Source organism: Lissotriton helveticus, chromosome 10 (genome assembly GCF_964261635.1).
Source record: "Lissotriton helveticus chromosome 10, aLisHel1.1, whole genome shotgun sequence".
NCBI classification, from domain to species: Eukaryota; Metazoa; Chordata; class Amphibia; order Caudata; family Salamandridae; genus Lissotriton; species Lissotriton helveticus.
Window position 1 is genome coordinate 1,168,722,363 of NC_136071.1, and position 16,944 is coordinate 1,168,739,306.

Below are 16,944 nucleotides of genomic sequence, written 5' to 3' on the forward strand. Positions count from 1 at the left end.
GCTGTAATAGTTTGCGTTGTAAAAGTTGCGTTGTAATGGTAGGTCGTTGTAAAAGTTTCGTTGTAAAGGTTGTATACCGCTCAAAACTGTTCACCCGCTAATTATGATTAGCACTGAGTGTGTTAATTAACATAGGCACAAATTGCATCTGATTCAGAGTCTAATACCTTAGAACGGAGACTTATGCCCTAAATGCCCCTATATTCACCCATCAACAGGTGCTCAAACTGGAGCAAATCTCGCACAAGGAGCAATTTGCTCCCACCTTGGAATGCCTTTTTGAGTACTCGAGGAAGTTTGCTTGCAAATTGATATCAGATCTCCAGTGTGTTAACCTCTTTTCTCTGACAACCTCTGCTTGTGACCTCTGCCCCAAACCCCTCGCCCCTCCTCTATGTTGTCCTGTTTGAACCAATCTTCTGCATTTCCTCTCTGACAGAGCCAGACTCACTAAGTGCAGACTCAGGAAAAAGCACTTCACTTTCAGGTCATAAGGTGTCAATGGACATAGCTTGTGAGGGACTATTGGGATGACTTTCAGAGCTCTGCCTTGAGCAGATGCCTCTTCCAAAGACATGATAGCACCACTTAGACAACCATTATATCCAGATATCCTCAAACTACCACCATGAGTACAACTAACTCGCCCCACTGTAGCCTGATGATAAATATAGTTTTTTCTCAGTGTTAATGAGTGCTTCAGTTGTCTAAAATTAAATAACATGGACCACTCTCATCTACCCAGGTGGGTATGTTCCTTATACATAGCATTGGAGGAATCTTACTTCTAATCTCTGTTTCTTTCATAGGCATTGATTAATGCGCATGTAGATATAGCCTGCTATGGATCCAGTAGACATCCTATGAGTCCCCAAGACTCCTGGCAGGTACGCATTGGACGAATACTGCTTCACAGGTTCTAGAAACCATTTTTGGCAAGACAGGGCAACGCCTTAATTAGAAGGGGCATCATCAGACTAAGCTAAGTAAATAGCAAATCAGAGAAAAAGGGAGTATATTTGGGGTGGAAGACCCCACACTCTAGTCTGGCACATGCTCTCAGTCTGTGGAACTGCTTCAACTAGGAGACATCTCCACATTTATAAAAAGGGGTCCAAATGGTTCAGAGATGTCCTACAAACAAGCATCCTATGTATTCATCCATCGTTCTGCCGGCACAGACGCCCAAACAAATTTGACCCGGCTGGTGGAGTCTACAGAGTACATTAACCACAAAAAGCATAGCGGACCCCCTCATAGCTTAGAGGTTGATATCCATTGGAGTAAATCGCTTCAGATCAACGGATTAGCAGATGGGACACAAAGACAAATGTTTTCTACATTAGACCATGCCAGGTTTTCAGTGGCGAGTTCTCATTGATACTTTGTGATCGAAAATTGCCCTTACCTATATCCCACGTGAGCGGGTTGTTTCCGGCCATCTCCATCTTCCCAAGCACATACCAGATGCAGGCCATCCAATGAGCCAGCAGTGCAAACATGGACATGAGGAGAGTCAGGACAATGGTGCTGTGCTGGGAGTACCGGTCCAGCTTCTGTAGGAGCCGCAGGAGCCGAAGCAGCCGGATCGTTTTCAGGAGATGCACCAGCGACACCTGCAAGAGGAAAGCACACCACGAGAACTGATCTTTACTGGTAAGACTGTGCCATGCAAAGGAAGGGCAGTCGTGATGTTGTCTAGCTGGAATGAACGATCCACCATGACAAAACTTCCATCTACTTGCATCAACAGACCAGACACCACGCTCCCGAAGTGCCACTGGCCACAGTCGGTGGCACCTCTGGTAGGAACTACCCTCAACTCACAGGTACCATCACAACACATCACTGTATTTAAACTTCAAGAGACACACAGGTGAGATGAACATTTGGACAATGTCACCGTGGCAGCCGTCAGGTCCCAGACATGGTGTGGCATACCCTAGGAAGTCAGATTGCCCACATTTCCACCTGTTGACCCTTGTTGTACATAATGTCACTTCTGACCACACCCAGAGAAGATTAGTTTAAAGATAGCCATCTGGAATTGTTTTTGGCAGCAAGTTTGTTGACTCTATCGGTTAAGCAGAAGTCAACAGGACAAGTGACCACTCTTTCTGCAGGGACTTACAGATGCTGGCACAAGTTGGTCTGAAACCCAAAAACCCTTATTGTTGTGCTTCAAAGCTCTTTTAAGCATTGTTCCTGGTATTTAGAGTGCATGATATTTACAGAAGCACAAATTGTTGATTTTATGAAGATTCCAAGAGTTCTATTCGGATTTAGCACAACTACCAAGTGTAAATTAGTAGATGGGCATATTTTTTTTCATCTCTCAATTTCTAATCACAGTATCAACAAGCATTGCCCGCGGCATCTATTTTACAAAGCATGGAATCATAATCTTTGATACAGGTAACAAAGGGTAGTTAGTACATTGCTACTAAGTCTTTGTTGAAACAAAAAAAGTGATCTCTTGAAATGCTTGAGCCAACAACTGTTAACCACTGAGGATTACTCTGGGTGGTATTCCATTCCATCATATTACTAGCTTGACTGCACCATTACAGAAGGTGACCAACACCAGGCACATTTGTCTCCCACCTCCCCATAGGAGAGGCCAACCTTGGGTGCTAGGAAATGCCTTTTCTGCACAGGAACATAAACGCCCACATGCACGCTTCACCTTGTGGGGCACCAGTGGTGCAGCTTGGGTTTCTGACCTGGCAGTCTGGATGAGCTGATCCTTTAGTCTCGTGTCAGAACTGAATCAAAATTATTCTCCTTCTGCAATGGGGAATGAGTTACAATAAGACATCGTTGACTTTCCAGTGGCCCAAGATATGGGTTGACTCAAGCACTCCCATCTTTCACAGTCTGGAGTTGCAGAAAGTCTTTCCAGGGTGCAGGGATATGCACATGCGTGAAGCATGAGCTTGTCACGCTTAGGGACTCCAGCCGCATGGACTGATGCAAAGCCGTAAAGCGGACCCAAGTTGGATATTTCTTGTGTTCCTATGCAGGGGGGACACGGCAGAGCAGTTCAAGCTGAAATCCTTCTTAAGGGTGCGGCAAGGCTGATTTGCATTTGGTTAGGTTTACTTCTATCAGCTAAATAGTTATGGAATGGAATGCTGCCCTGAAAAATAGCAGGTGGGTAAAAGGCATTGGCTCAAACACACCTCTCCATCACTTTTTTCTGTTTTAAAGAATAGAATATCTGCATGAGCCAGGCAATCATAGGCAGATTGTGGTCAGAGGTAAGCATGTGCCATAAAAGAATACATGTGATTCACGCTGAGTGACACACTTGGTCTGCTCACATTGGGTTGAGGCCAAATCAGTGAATATGTGTTTTGTGAGAGACAAGATTGGATGGTCAGTTTCTCATCGAACCCCAGAGGTATGCACATGAAAAAAGATATGCCCATTAAAATCCACATTAGTTCACAAATTTTGAAGATAACCCCTTTGTCGAGCACACACCCTCCAATGACATGTACCACAGCATTCTTCTGAACCCTGATGGCTGCATAAACGCTGATGCATTCAATGGGAGTTCTTCATGCTACAGAAATGTTTTCACTGTGGGGTGGGTGAGGGGCCCTTCCTTCCTATGAAATTTTGATATATTTTTACAAATGTAGCCAATTTACACCCGAATTTTCAAGAATTGTATGCACACCAAGTTAAGTGCTCCCTAATAATTTCATATCCTTATGATAACAGCTGACTTAGATGTCAAATTGGATGAAAGAACACAAAGTGGGAAATACTCAAATTTGGGGGGTGAAAATCGATTAGACAAACAAGGGAGTTTTAGCCTTCAAAGTACCACTAATTTCACATCACTATGCAGCATGGGACTTACAGGGATTTTACAAGTTGACTAAGACATATTGGACAGCTTCACTAAATATAATATATATATAGTGGACTTTTGGGGTTGTTTGGTCCAATAGTGCTCGAGGTTTGAAGGCTTTTACACTAAAGGCTGTTGCACATAGTGTGTCCCGTCTCTGGGAGGGATCCGGTACAAACGCAGCCATAGACATGTACACACCGTACTGTACCTTTCGTGACACAACCAAATCTTCTTGGCATTCAAGAACAGCCAGGGGACGCATTGGGTTTAAGACTTGATTTTCTCCAAAATCTGAACAGTGGATGGAAGCCTGGAGGAAACCCACAAGTCAGAATCAGCAGCCGGACCGCTGGTCAAGGGCACAATCTTTTACTTGGCTTATACAGCACAGCATCAATTTCTGACCAAAAGAGCTCGCCAGTCAACAGGGATGGTCATGTGAACATCAAATGGGCTTAGCTGGGTCAATGCGACAAATGATGGTAATATACTTTTACACTTGGGGAATGGTGGACATCAACTGGGCTTCGCTGGGTCAGTTCGACAAATGATGTAATATACTTTTACACTGATCAGAATTGGGAACATCAGCGGGGTTTGTCTAGGCCAGTTGGACTGATGATGTAAATTATGATTAAACTAGTAGGAAGTACTTTCTGGAACAAATCGGTGGTAGAGAATGTGCAATTCATTTTAAGAAAGTGGCTCTTCATTTACTATGTGTCTTAGGAGACCCTGCTCCCTATAATGTGGATCTAGCATCAAGAAAATCCCAAATTCGAGCTGTGAGTTAGGTCCGTTCTGTGATAACATTTCTATTGCAAAATGAACTTTAGGCCCTGATAGGGCAAATTTCATTTTCCCCTCAAGGAAGGTTATATTTCTCCTTCCAGTAAATAGAGATGAGCTGACAAGGTAAACCTTTCTGGTGGAAACTATCTAGCAGGCAATGTTTGGATCTAGAAAGTTATGCGTTGGTTCACACAAATCACAAATCACAGTGGCTGGAAGGAAATATGACAACTCCCTTGTGAAGGCAGCTCCCAGTACTAAAATAGGAGATTGAGCCTTAAAACAGTAAATCCTAGATTGCATTACTATCGAATTTGTCAGGTTCTTGTTGTGGAGGCATGGGCCGAGGGATCAGCGAAGAAAGTATAGTGATCAAAGAAAAAGACATATTAGTTCAGATGTTCTATGCAGTCAAGTACACAACACATATATTTAACAATTAGAAAGGCAATCAATACATGGATCATGCTAGGAAAAGGGGGGTCTCAACCCAGAGAAATCCCTGCCACACTTTCTTAGCATCCATACAAGCAGGGTGTTTTGCTCATTTAGATGAGGCAGGGGTTTGTACACACTCACACACCACATATTAGTCACAACAATCATAACATATTTCATCCAGAGCACTTATGGTGGAATGTCCCAATTGTGGGTAATTAAAAGAACTCTGAATTGTGTTGTTCCTGTGGGACTGTGTTTACGTTTTTCACACTGTTATTACTTTGGAAACAAGGACAACTAGCTGTTAACTTTTCCTGCTGGTTATAGGGGAAGAACAATATTTGGATGCCTTGAGACATCTTTTGTTTTACTTTGCTTGAGGTCAGGGATCTGAAGAGCCATTGGAAGTTTGCCTTAACTGGAAATGACGGCAATGATAACAGGAGTTTGTCCTCAAGCAGTTTAAGGGAACATAGCTCTGGACTGGTCTATAGTCCGGTCAGGCAGTGCCTGCTTGGCTGGGCTGACAGGTCAGTGTGTGGGCCTTTTGTTTTTTGCTTATTTGTGGGTATTTCTTGTGGTCTGGGTGGCCAGTTTTTTCTGTTGATTTCCCTTATATTGCCACTAACATTATCTACAGGAAGCTCAAATGCATGCAGTCTGCCATACCTTGCAAAACACCTGCGCAGGTTGTCTTTACAAGTTCAAAATTGCCCGGATTTTAAAAGTGGGACACTTTTTAGCGATTTGATTCACCAAAGGGGCCCCTTAAATTTTGGTGCCTGGGCCTCCTTTCTTTCCCAGTCCGACCCTGTTCTTAAATGTTATAAAAAACCTTTTCTAGGGTTCCCGAACACATGACATTATGCAGCAGTTCTTAAGGCGTTTAGTGTTTTTTTATTAGTGCAACATGCACCCTCACATCCAAACTGGGCCAGAGGATGCACTTTGTGCTATGAAAATTGCATTAAATGATACAGGACACGAACAGCAGAACCCAGCAGCCGATCATCCTCTCTTACTTGTTTGTTGTTGTATTCCTGTGGTAGGATTTGTGCCCAGTACTACGCTTAATAACTCAAGCTGGTATAATATCGGTATTAACACATCACAAGAGTAGAGCGTAATTACGAAAATTACTCTTATTATTCCGGTGTAATTAAAATTTCTCCCAAGCCTACATGTGACCTCACGTAGACAGATGAACTGGATATAGAATTCACATCCAAGTGTGTACACTTTCTAAAAGACCAATAAAATAAGAGAGATGAAGACTCCGGTGAAAATGGAGTACGCGGAAAATAGCTAAAGAAAAAGGAGATTTACAGGAGTGGAGTTCATTAGGTGTGGTTAGATATATCATAAAACTGCTGCTGAACAGTGCACTCCGAGTAAAGTTTTATTTAAACTAAGTGAAGAAAAGCAGGGTATTACATCGGGATGGGTAAAAGTCTGAATGTGTCAATGAGCCGCAGTAGCGGCAATGAACATGTGAAAGCAAAGGACAACATGCACTGTGTACTTCAAGTATTGAGCGATTCATGTCAGGATGCAGAAAATGAGGATTCCATGTATGAGAAGGAGATTGGGTAGGTGACGGCAGACGTTCTGGTGGACTGAGAGTCTTGGCATACTATAATATCTGCCTACAACTATATGATCAAAGTGTGGCAAAAAGATTTGTGAGATCGCAAGTTTAGGGATATTGAGGTACTTAGTTGAGCTTTTTAGATATTTCACTTCAAACAAAAGATATAATTTGAGTGTTCAATTGAGAAAGAGTATGTCAAAAATAAGGAGATTGATATATATGGCTGAGTTGGAGATAAATTGGGGGCTAGGGGGCAAGTAATGGCTGTGGCTGGAGAAAGGCTTCCTGCATTTAACTGTTCAGTTAGAACATGGGAGACGATGTGGTGCAGCGGTCAGAGCTGCTAATTGGAGAGCAGGGTTCGAGTCTCAGCTCAATATCTTGTGATTCTGGGCAAATCACTTAATCTCTCTGTGCCCATAGACAGCGCCTGGATACCCTCATGGATGATAAGCTGCTCTAAATAAATCTACAAATGTATTTAAATTTAATTTTAATTTACAATTGTACAATTGTCACCACTGAAGGTTCAACAAGTAAGGAGTGTTCCCCTTCATGTGAGAATACAGTGAAAAGAGTAGGTTAAATAATGATAAAGATGGAGTAATCAAGCAAATTAAGTTATAGGACTTGTTGTTACCTATCATTGTTGTCTTTAAGCACAACTGCTTGCTATGTATGCGGGTTGACATCAGAGATCTTAAGCCTAAGGACTAGGTGGATAAGTATCTTCTACCTATTATAACTGAAACATTTGGGTGCGTGGAATGGCCTAGTGGTTTTCCACTGTTGACTTGTTCTTAGTGCACCATCAAACAGAATTGCAATTGTTACTCTGTCATTGGATGTATTTTTGACACAATGTCTGATGTACTGATCTTACTTGCTTGGGTTGGTGTTGACCTCACTACTGTTGCAGAAGGAGTTGCAAATATTCTTTAATGAATGAACCATTGGCGTACACTAAAGGGTTGTGGAATAATGTCGCCTTGATAATACTGGGTTCAGTTCAGATTTTAGGGAAGAAGGCAGTTTATTCTTGTTTCGAGAAGCATTGTGTGGGTTGAAAGAACACTCCTCGGTTTACTATTTCATTCGTCTCTGGAGCACAGCATATTAACCATGGATATTTTCTTTACATGTTTATCAGAATTTTTTTTATCATCATGTTCTTTCTTTGTATGAATGAGGGCCTTAGAGTTTCCCTCCCCATTGTACACTGTTTTTCTCTCTCCATATTACACCACTTCCCATTCAACGTGCTATTTGTTTTTTTTCATGTTTTAACCACTCCCTGAAATTATTTCTCCTCTTGCCTACATATGTCATGTTTGGTCCTTTGTCTACCTTTCCATATGTCTGTCACTGAATCACTGACATGAGCTGAACATTTCAACAAAGGCACAGGGCTGACTATGGTGAGTGTTTGCCTAATACCTGTATTTGTACATCTTACTACTAGTGTTTATTAAGAAGTGAAAAAGAAATCCACTATGGAACATTAGAGGTTGCTGTTCCAAAGAAGAGAAACAAGAATCTTTCTTAATGCCAAATATGATCATTGTGATAGCGCCAGAGTCGTCCTTTACCTACATGAGTTGTGGGTAAGCGGTGGCAAGAATCCCACTCATCTCCATAATGAAGTCCCACTTAGTAACTGTATAATATTGAAAATGTGGACTATTACTTTAAATGCTTGTTCTTCCTGGCTCCTGGTCCTTACTGTTAGTGCCCTCATGGTAAAACAAATACCTAGGCAGTGTTTGAACCTCCCTCCTTTGTTCAATTGTGAGCAATCACACACACACAGACATGCACACATATCACCTTCCAAGTTGCACTCAGTTTTTTAAGCAAGATACGGCACAGGGAGTGTAGGGTTTGTGTCAGAGAGCTAGGGGGGAACATCACGGCAAGGTGGCACATCACTTCACATGAGGTACACAATCTACCAATACTCAACTAATACTCTAAAAACTAAGAGGGTCATAAACACAGCTAGTGAGTGCAGGAGGAAGGTGCATGAAGACTCTCCCAATGTGCTCAGATACTGGCATCTTGGTATGCAGATGCCACATTCCAGCATATTGCGGGTCATCCACTGCATATGTTGATCATATGCCCCAGATGGACAGCCTTCTACTTCCACTGTACACTTATGGTCGAACGTTGTGCAAAATGGAGACACCAGCGTCCATTCTGGCGCATATTGCCATAAGCGCAGTAAAATCAACATATACAATACCAGAAATCGCATGTTTATCCTTTGAGAAACATGGCTAATGTGGGCATGCCATTTTTCATCAGCACATAATCCAGTTTCAACAACAATGACCACAATGTTAGTTGGCCAGTCTTGGTTCTGGGTCATTTGGCCCAACATTCCTTTGGCAATAGTCCAAAGCAGTTATTTGGGATTACGGTACTGATACCTCACCCACCGCGCCTCTCATTGTCCCAGACCCCTCTTCATTGAGCTAATATCTCAGCTACTGTACCACCTTTGCCACCCCATTCCCCGATAGAAGGGGGCCCACAAATGCCTGACGATGCAAAATGACCACAGCCTCGGAGGTCCTGACAGAGGGACGGCCTCAAAGTGACGTCCCTGAAGAGGCCATAACTTTTTGCTCTTAGCATGCTCTGCTAGACCTGGGAAAGACACAGATAAGAACATTCATTGGATTGTTGAGAGTGAGGCAGCCAATCACATCCTTAGAATGAGATGGCAGCCAATGCATGGAATGCAGTCCATAACTGCTGGTATGGACCCTCAGTTGCAGCACTCAACACATACAGTTGACTATTAATAGGAAGGAAATACATGTGGACATAGTACAGACGGAGCAGAGCCTTTTGAGTGCTATTGGAACTTTCTACCTTGGAATCAGTCAATAACTCTAATTATTAGCCCTTGCCCTCCTGTTCCCTCTCTACTATAACTTGGACCAATCTGTGATTAAAAGGCCCATAACTACCACTATTGGCTTTTTCTATGGTCATTAATGCCCTAGAGCAACCAACATAGTAGCAGTCCTCATTGCACCCCAAAAACAATTTTACACTCTTAGGGACTCATTGAAAGTGTGGCATACAGGGTACTTTGGCACAAATGTGGCAGAGTGAGTGCCCTGTCCACCAAACTGATGGTTGCCTCACTCTATTTAGAAGCAGGCATGGTGTCATGTTTCTATTGGCTGAACCCCCGCTGGCACCACAGGCAGAAACCTTACACCGACAGCCTGACGGATATGGGACCATCAATGCAAATACTTCAGAACTGTCCACACTATTGAGGGTGGAGGTTCTGAGGTGCTTTTTTCTATTTAGGTCTGCCAGGAAAAGTCAGGCAGTCACAAAAAGAAAAATGGTCTCCACACCCTGTGAGAAAACTCCCACTGGGCTATGGTCATTATTTTTTTTTTTTTAAACATATCTCTGCTTTGGGAGTTTTAAAAAAAACCATTTTGCCGAACAGCTGCATGAAGCATGGTGGTTGCTCAGTAGAAACTAAAATGCCTTGAAGAGCCGCCGTAACCACGGCTCCTGTGAGTGATTTCTGCCAGGCAGGAATAGAACTCTAAACATGGTGGACTGTAATTCTCCAAGGTGCAAAGGTTATGACCACCCACTCCCCCCCAATGCTGGTTGGCTGCCCACTATATCTCTAATGAAGGCCCTCAGTCCCCACACTCCTCCCCCCAAAAAACATTTCAGAAACACTTTGGGCCCACAAGGAATACGCGGGAAGGGACACATTTCCAGGGCTCACTCTCCGTCTAGTTTACGGAAGAAGCAAGTTGGTATGGGGGAGAAAAAGATACCTCGGAAGAGTAGAAGCTGTATACTCACCACAGTGACATTGAAAGCATATAGAAGATCAAAGGGTAGTGCAGCGATTAAATCAATCACGAACCAGGTGGTGACGTAGTGGATGCAAATGGATCTTGCTTCAAAGATTACCTGACCAGACTTGCTGACGTAGGTTGTTCGGAAATTTAATATGATATCTGCTTGGCAGAAAGAGAGAAGAGAGAGAGAGGGGAAAAAGACAAAATCAGCTCTGACGTATTTTTCATCTCATGCCTACCTTTGATAACACACTTTTAGCAGCACTAGAAAGAAGGCGTAGAATTGATGTGGCACCACAGAAAGCAGAAGGTCAAGGCAACAAAGACATGCACCAGTAAGCCTAGTATATATTAGTGAAAGTGCAGAAAATAGGGCTAAGAGCCGGGAATGTGACCTACCTACATCCCCACTGATTGGAAAACCAAAAGCACAGAGAGCAGACTGGCTCAGCACACATATATTTTCATATACAATTTGAAAGTTTCTAGTAATTTGTGGTGATCAACAATTAAACATTAATATGACGTCTTCCAAGGAAGTCATTTAGACTGTATTCTTCCTTTATTCTTCTATTCTTTTGTTCAAGATTCTTTTTTTTAAAACCACAACACAAATTCATAGCCAGCCGATGCAGCACGTTTCGTCCCAATGGGACTTCTTCAAGGCTTAGTATTTAAGAAGAAAAGCGTACGAGAGGCTGAAGTACAAGGGAATATTGAGTGCCCCAAAATAAGTGAAATGTAGCTCGGCAATGCAGACCGTTGTCTGGAATCAAGAAACGAGTCGGAGCTGAACACCTCGGTGAGCTCGATTATATACTCAAAGTTAAAGTCAAGCTCACCGAGATGTTCGGCTCTGACTCATTTCCTGATTCCAGACCACGGCCCACATTGGCGAGCTACATTTCACTTACTTTGGGGCACTCAATATTCCCTTGTACTTCAGTATCTCGTACGCTTTTCTTCTTAAATACTAAGCCTTGAAAAAGTCCTGCTGGGACGAAACGCGCCGCTTCGGCTGGCTATTAATTTTGTGTTGTGGTTTAAAAAAAAAGAATCTTGAACAAAAGAATAAAAGAATAAAGGAAGAGTACAGTCTATTTGCCTTCTTTGGAAGACGTTGTGTTAATGTTTAATTGTTGGACACCTGGTAGACTACTCCTGGTAGTCACTGAAGAATTTCACTGAATGTGAATATATATATATATATGTATATCTATATATATATATATAAATATATATATATATACAGAGAGAGAGCGAGAGAGAGAGAGAGAGAGATAGATAGAGAGAGAGAGAGAGAGAGAGAGAGCGAGAGAGTGAGAGAGCGAGAGAGAGATAGGGAAAGCACAGTGAAAACAAGTTCACTGCAGAAACTTGTCATCAGCTATGGGGAAGTAGAGGCTATAGACTTCTTGTTCGGGGTGAAGGGTCCCCAATCATCCCAATCATCAATACCTAAAAGGATGGACCAATGTACTGAAAGTTTTGCAAAGCTCACCCAGTAAGGCAACACATTGAGACAAGTACGCACAGGGTATGCGTTGTATCAACATAGCAAGTGGCAAGACAATTAAAGACTTACAAAACATATGTTTAAAAAAAAAACAGTTTTAACACAAGTATAAAATTGTAATGCCCCCAGCAGCACAAGATTTTATCGGCCAGTTAAAGTGGTATCTAGAGTGACTAGACAGCCACATGTCTGGCTCAGTTACCTCCAAGAAAGAAGTCTTGGAAATGGGGGTGGGTTCCCTGGAAAGATTGTTGTAGTCCCCATGCCACTACTATGATCCCCAAAATAACCCTTTCTTGACTCTCTCCACTCTACCCCTCCTTGTATCATCTGATACCTCTTTCTACTATACCTATCCCCGAAACAAACCTTTCTAAACTCTTCCCTCTGACTCATCCCCTCCAAAACTCCTTTTTACTCATCCAAAAGCCTCCTCCTACTGCTAAGACCTAAAAAAAAACCACAAAAAAAACCTTCACTCTTTTATCCCCCCACTATCCTTTTCAGTCAAAATTAACAGACTAACATGTTCACTTCTCAAATTCCATATTCAACTATACTAATTCACCACTAATCCTTCATGGGTTCCGTAGTGGCGTGCTACAATACCCCATCAGGGGTAACAAGTGCTATATGAATGCAAACCTTTCTTCCCCTTTTATCCTTCCGCTATCCTTCTCACTCCAAATAACTGACTAACATCCACCACTGAGATTACTTTCATATTTCTCCATATTAATTCACCCCTAATCCTTTACTCTGCTTCCTGAATAGCGTGCGTCAACAAGAGCTATATAAATACAAACCTTTGTCCTCCTCTATCTTTCTGCTATCATTCCAAATCCAAATAACTGACTAACCCATCCACCAATTAAAATGTACTTGCATGTTTCACTATACTAATTCAACACTAATCCTCTATGGGTTCCAGAGTAGCGTGCTACTTGCCAAAAAAAGCGCTTTGACGCCTCGTCAGGGGTAGTAAGCGCTACATAAATGCAATTGCAATTACAATACAATGCAATACATCGCGCGTGTATGTTATGTTATATTATATGGTTTTATATAGCGCTCGGCTGCCCCAGCAAAGGGGCGTCCCGGCGCTTTTTACCAGAGAAGGAGGGAGGACAGCTGCAGAAGAAATTTGCATTTTACATAACATCGTTTAGCAGAAGAGGTGGGTTTTTATGGCCTTTCTTAAATACAGAAGATCGTTCAGTCCCCGAATCTGGGAAGGCAGAGCATTCCAGAGCTTAGCTGCAAGATACCGGTAGGAGCATCCACCCATCCGGGCTAGCTTGATACGGGGGACGACTGCCAAGTTCTGACCTTCCGAGCGCAAAGTACGTCGGGGCACGTATGCTTTAAGAAGTGGACGTAGCAGAGGTGGGGAGGCCATTTTCAAGATTTTGAATGCGAGACATAGGGTCTTGAAGTGGATCCTCTTCTCCACCGGGAGCCAGTGGGGTTTAGTTAAAGTATTTGCCACTGACTGATGTCGGGGGAGACCCGTTAATGCTCTTACTGCGGCATTCTGGACTCGTTGCAGTCTTACTTTCTCCGCTACGTTTACCCCTAACAGTAGGGAGCTTGCGTAGTCCAGCCGTGAAAGGATGGCTGACTGTACCACGAGCTGACGTGTCTGGGGGTAAAAAAACTTTAAGATCGGCTTAAGGTTCCGCAGGATCCCAAAGCATGTGGCAGCAACTTTTTTCGTCTGATGGGTGAAGTTAAGGGCGGAATCCACCCATACTCCAAGGTTTTTCACATGACTTTTAGGGTCGGGCAGTTGGCCAAGTGACTCAGGCCACCATTTGTTTCCCCAGGCCGCTGTCTCTTTACCCACCAGCAAGACCTCCGTCTTGCCGGTGTTAAGCTGAAAGTAGTTTGACGTCATCCAGCTAGTAATGTCGGAGAGGCTCTGTTTGAAATTCTGCGCGCTCAATCGGCCCTCATCCTTCAATGTTACCACTAGCTGGGTGTCGTCAGCATAGGATACTAGAGACAGCCCACGTTTCCTGGCTACCTCCGCCAGCGGTTGGACATAAATATTAAACAACGTGGGGCTGAGTGCAGAACCCTGGGGCACTCCTTGTCTAATGGGGCACTCTTTAGAGAGAAACGGCGGGGTGGAGACCCTGAAAGATCTCCCCGATAGGAATGCCTTAAGCCAATTGAGGGCCTGTCCCGATATTCCTGCCTCCTCAACCCTGAACAACAGCACCTCGTGTGAGACCGTATCAAAGGCAGCACTGAGATCTAAAAGAATGGATGTATGACGTTACAACGCATACTTTTACATCGCATGCCTTTACAACGCGGTTTTTACATCGCATACCATTACAACGCATAGTGCTTTTAGGCGCTGGATAGTGATTTATTTAATTTACTATTCCAACTCCAGTCCCCGTGGATAGTAGGGAAGGTGTTGGATAGTAAATTAAATACATTCCCTATCCTAGAGCGCCCCCCAGCGCTATGCGTTGTAATGGTTTGCGTTGTAAAAGTTGCATCGTAATGGTAGTGCGTTGTAAAAGTTTCGTTGTAAAGGATGTTTCCCAAAAGAATCAGTGCTGCTGTCTCGCCGGAGTCCAATATGGTCCGGAGATGTTCCGTCACACTCAGTAGGGCCGTTTCGGTGCTGTGTCCAGCACGGAAGCCATGTTGGGACCTGTCTAGAGTAGAATTATACACCAGGTAATTGGTCAGGATGGTGTTGACATGGGACTCCGCCACTTTGGCTGGCCAAGAGAGCAGTGAAATAGGCCTGAAATTTTCGGGTAAATTTGGGTCTAACGTAGGTTTTTTTATGATAGGGGAGACCCAGGCCTGCTTCCATCTGGATGCAATATTGGCAGTGGAGAAGGACGAGTTTATAATGTCTCGGAGCGGGCCAAGTACTGTCCAGTCTGCTACTCTAAATTGTGCTGGCTTTAGAGGGTCTGCAGGTGAGCCTGACTTGATTTTATTGCAGACTTTAAGAAATTCATCTTGACTGAGCGCAGGTATGTTGGTAAGTTTGGGCGTGGTCATAGTGACTGAGGGGTTGAGGTGTGGTGCGATTGGGAAGGCATTGCATATTTTGTGAATTTAATCCATGAAAAAAGATGCCAGGTTCTCGCACAGTGTGGGTGAGGTGTTAGATTTTTCTACCGTTTTTTTAACACTAAGCTCTTTTAATATTTTGAAGATGGTTTTAGAGGCGTTCTGACTTTTGCTAATTTCTGTTGCGTAGTAAGTAGCTCGGGTCCTGCAGATGGTACGATGATAACTTTTTTGTGCCTGGATGTAGAGAGTGTAGGATCATAATCTCTTCTCCATTTGCGCTCGGCTATTTTACACTCTTTCTTAAGGGAGATGAGCTCTTCATTATACCAGGGACTGGATTCCTGTGAACGCGCCCTAATCCATTTAGCCTGTATCAGTGCATCGAGGGCCTGATTTATCCAGTTACAGAAACCCCCATACCCCTGGTCAGGATCCTCACTGGTTTTAGGGGGGTCAGATATGAGGAGTGCGTGAAAGTCTTCGAGACGGAGCTTCCTCCACGGCCGTTTCAGCGCTTGCTGGGCGGGTCTAATATTAGGAGCGCCCCCAATGGGCACTGTCATAATCACCAATAGATGGTCTGTCCAGGTCATGGGGATGGGGGCCTCTACGGTGACATCGGTCATATTAGAAAAGATAGGGTCTAGAAGATGGCCGCCTCTGTGTGTGGAACCACTAACGAGCTGACAGAGCTGAAAAGCGGCCAGGTCAGCTAACAGAGTGCTTATCTTGTTGTCAGTGGTAAGGTCAAAGTGAATATTTAGGTCACCCACTATATTGAAATTCGCTGTTCCAGTAACCAGAGAACACACATTTTCGAGGAGCGATTTTATAAAGCTACTATCTAAACCTGGGGGTCTGTAAATTAGGATACCCACGAGGGTGAGCTGGGGGTTAATTTTGACATTATAGCGGGCACATTCACTGCCTTCAATATCCAATTTTGGTGAATTGGCATGTGTAGTGGGACTTGACGATCATCGCTATCCCGCCTCCCCTTGCGTGTCTATTTAGCGTGTATGTCGAATATCCTATGGGGGTGGCTAGGTTGATGACCGAATCCATGTCGTCTCGTAGCCAGGTTTCCGTCTGAAATAGAATATCTAAGGTATAGCTTGTCAGTGGCTCATGGACTTCCATGTGGTGTTTTTGTAGGGATCTTATATTGAGGGGCCCAACCTTAATTTGTTGAGGGTCGGCATTCAAGAGGGATGGAGATGTTGAGGGTTTGGGAAGGGAGAAACCACATGCTGGCAAGAATACTCCCTGGGTCTTGGCAGAGAGTCCCCAGTTTAGCATACATGCCCAGCCCTCAGAGTGACTGGCTGAAATTCCACCCGCAATACCACCTGTTTCCTGTAAACATGTTTCTCCGCTCAAGTAGTTCCTTCCCTTCGGATGCAGCCATTTTTTGGGTGAAAACCCTGCCACTCTGACAATCACTATGTAGCAGAGTTTGTGCTGCTTCCCCCCCCCCCCCCCCCCCTTTATCCTTCAGCAGAAAATAAGAGATGGATCAGGGGCTAAGGTTTAGACTCAAAAAGAGGACTAAAAGTGAGGACCATCACAGTGTTGTCATTATTTCAGGGTCAACTCGTGAGTGACGTCACTTCCGCTTCCCTGGTTATTTGGGTGGATTGAGGCCTGTTTCTGCCAGTGTGAAGCAGCAGTCAGTGAGCGCTGCATGCTGATGGACGCGGCGCGCTGTACTTGCCCCTGGCAAGGCCAGACCACGCAGAGAGGGGGGTGCAAAGGGGGGTGCTGGTGGGAGGGAGAAGGAAAGGGGGAGGGGGGGGGGGGCAGCTTGCCTTGAACTGATGCTGTCGCGGAAGCTTTGGTG

General features: G+C 43.9%; 1 protein-coding gene across 1 annotated transcript in view; it reads right to left on the reverse strand.

Moving 5' to 3' along the window:
• KCNH8 (potassium voltage-gated channel subfamily H member 8) overlaps positions 1 to 16,944 on the reverse strand; it is a 938,852-nt gene that overhangs the window by 264,137 nt on the left and 657,771 nt on the right. The window contains exons 6-7 of the mRNA XM_078662854.1: positions 10,542 to 10,699; positions 1,409 to 1,616 (exon numbers count right to left, since the gene is read on the reverse strand). Coding sequence (XP_078518980.1) covers positions 1,409 to 1,616; positions 10,542 to 10,699 — 366 coding nt within the window. The remainder of the gene's footprint in view (positions 1 to 1,408; positions 1,617 to 10,541; positions 10,700 to 16,944) is intronic.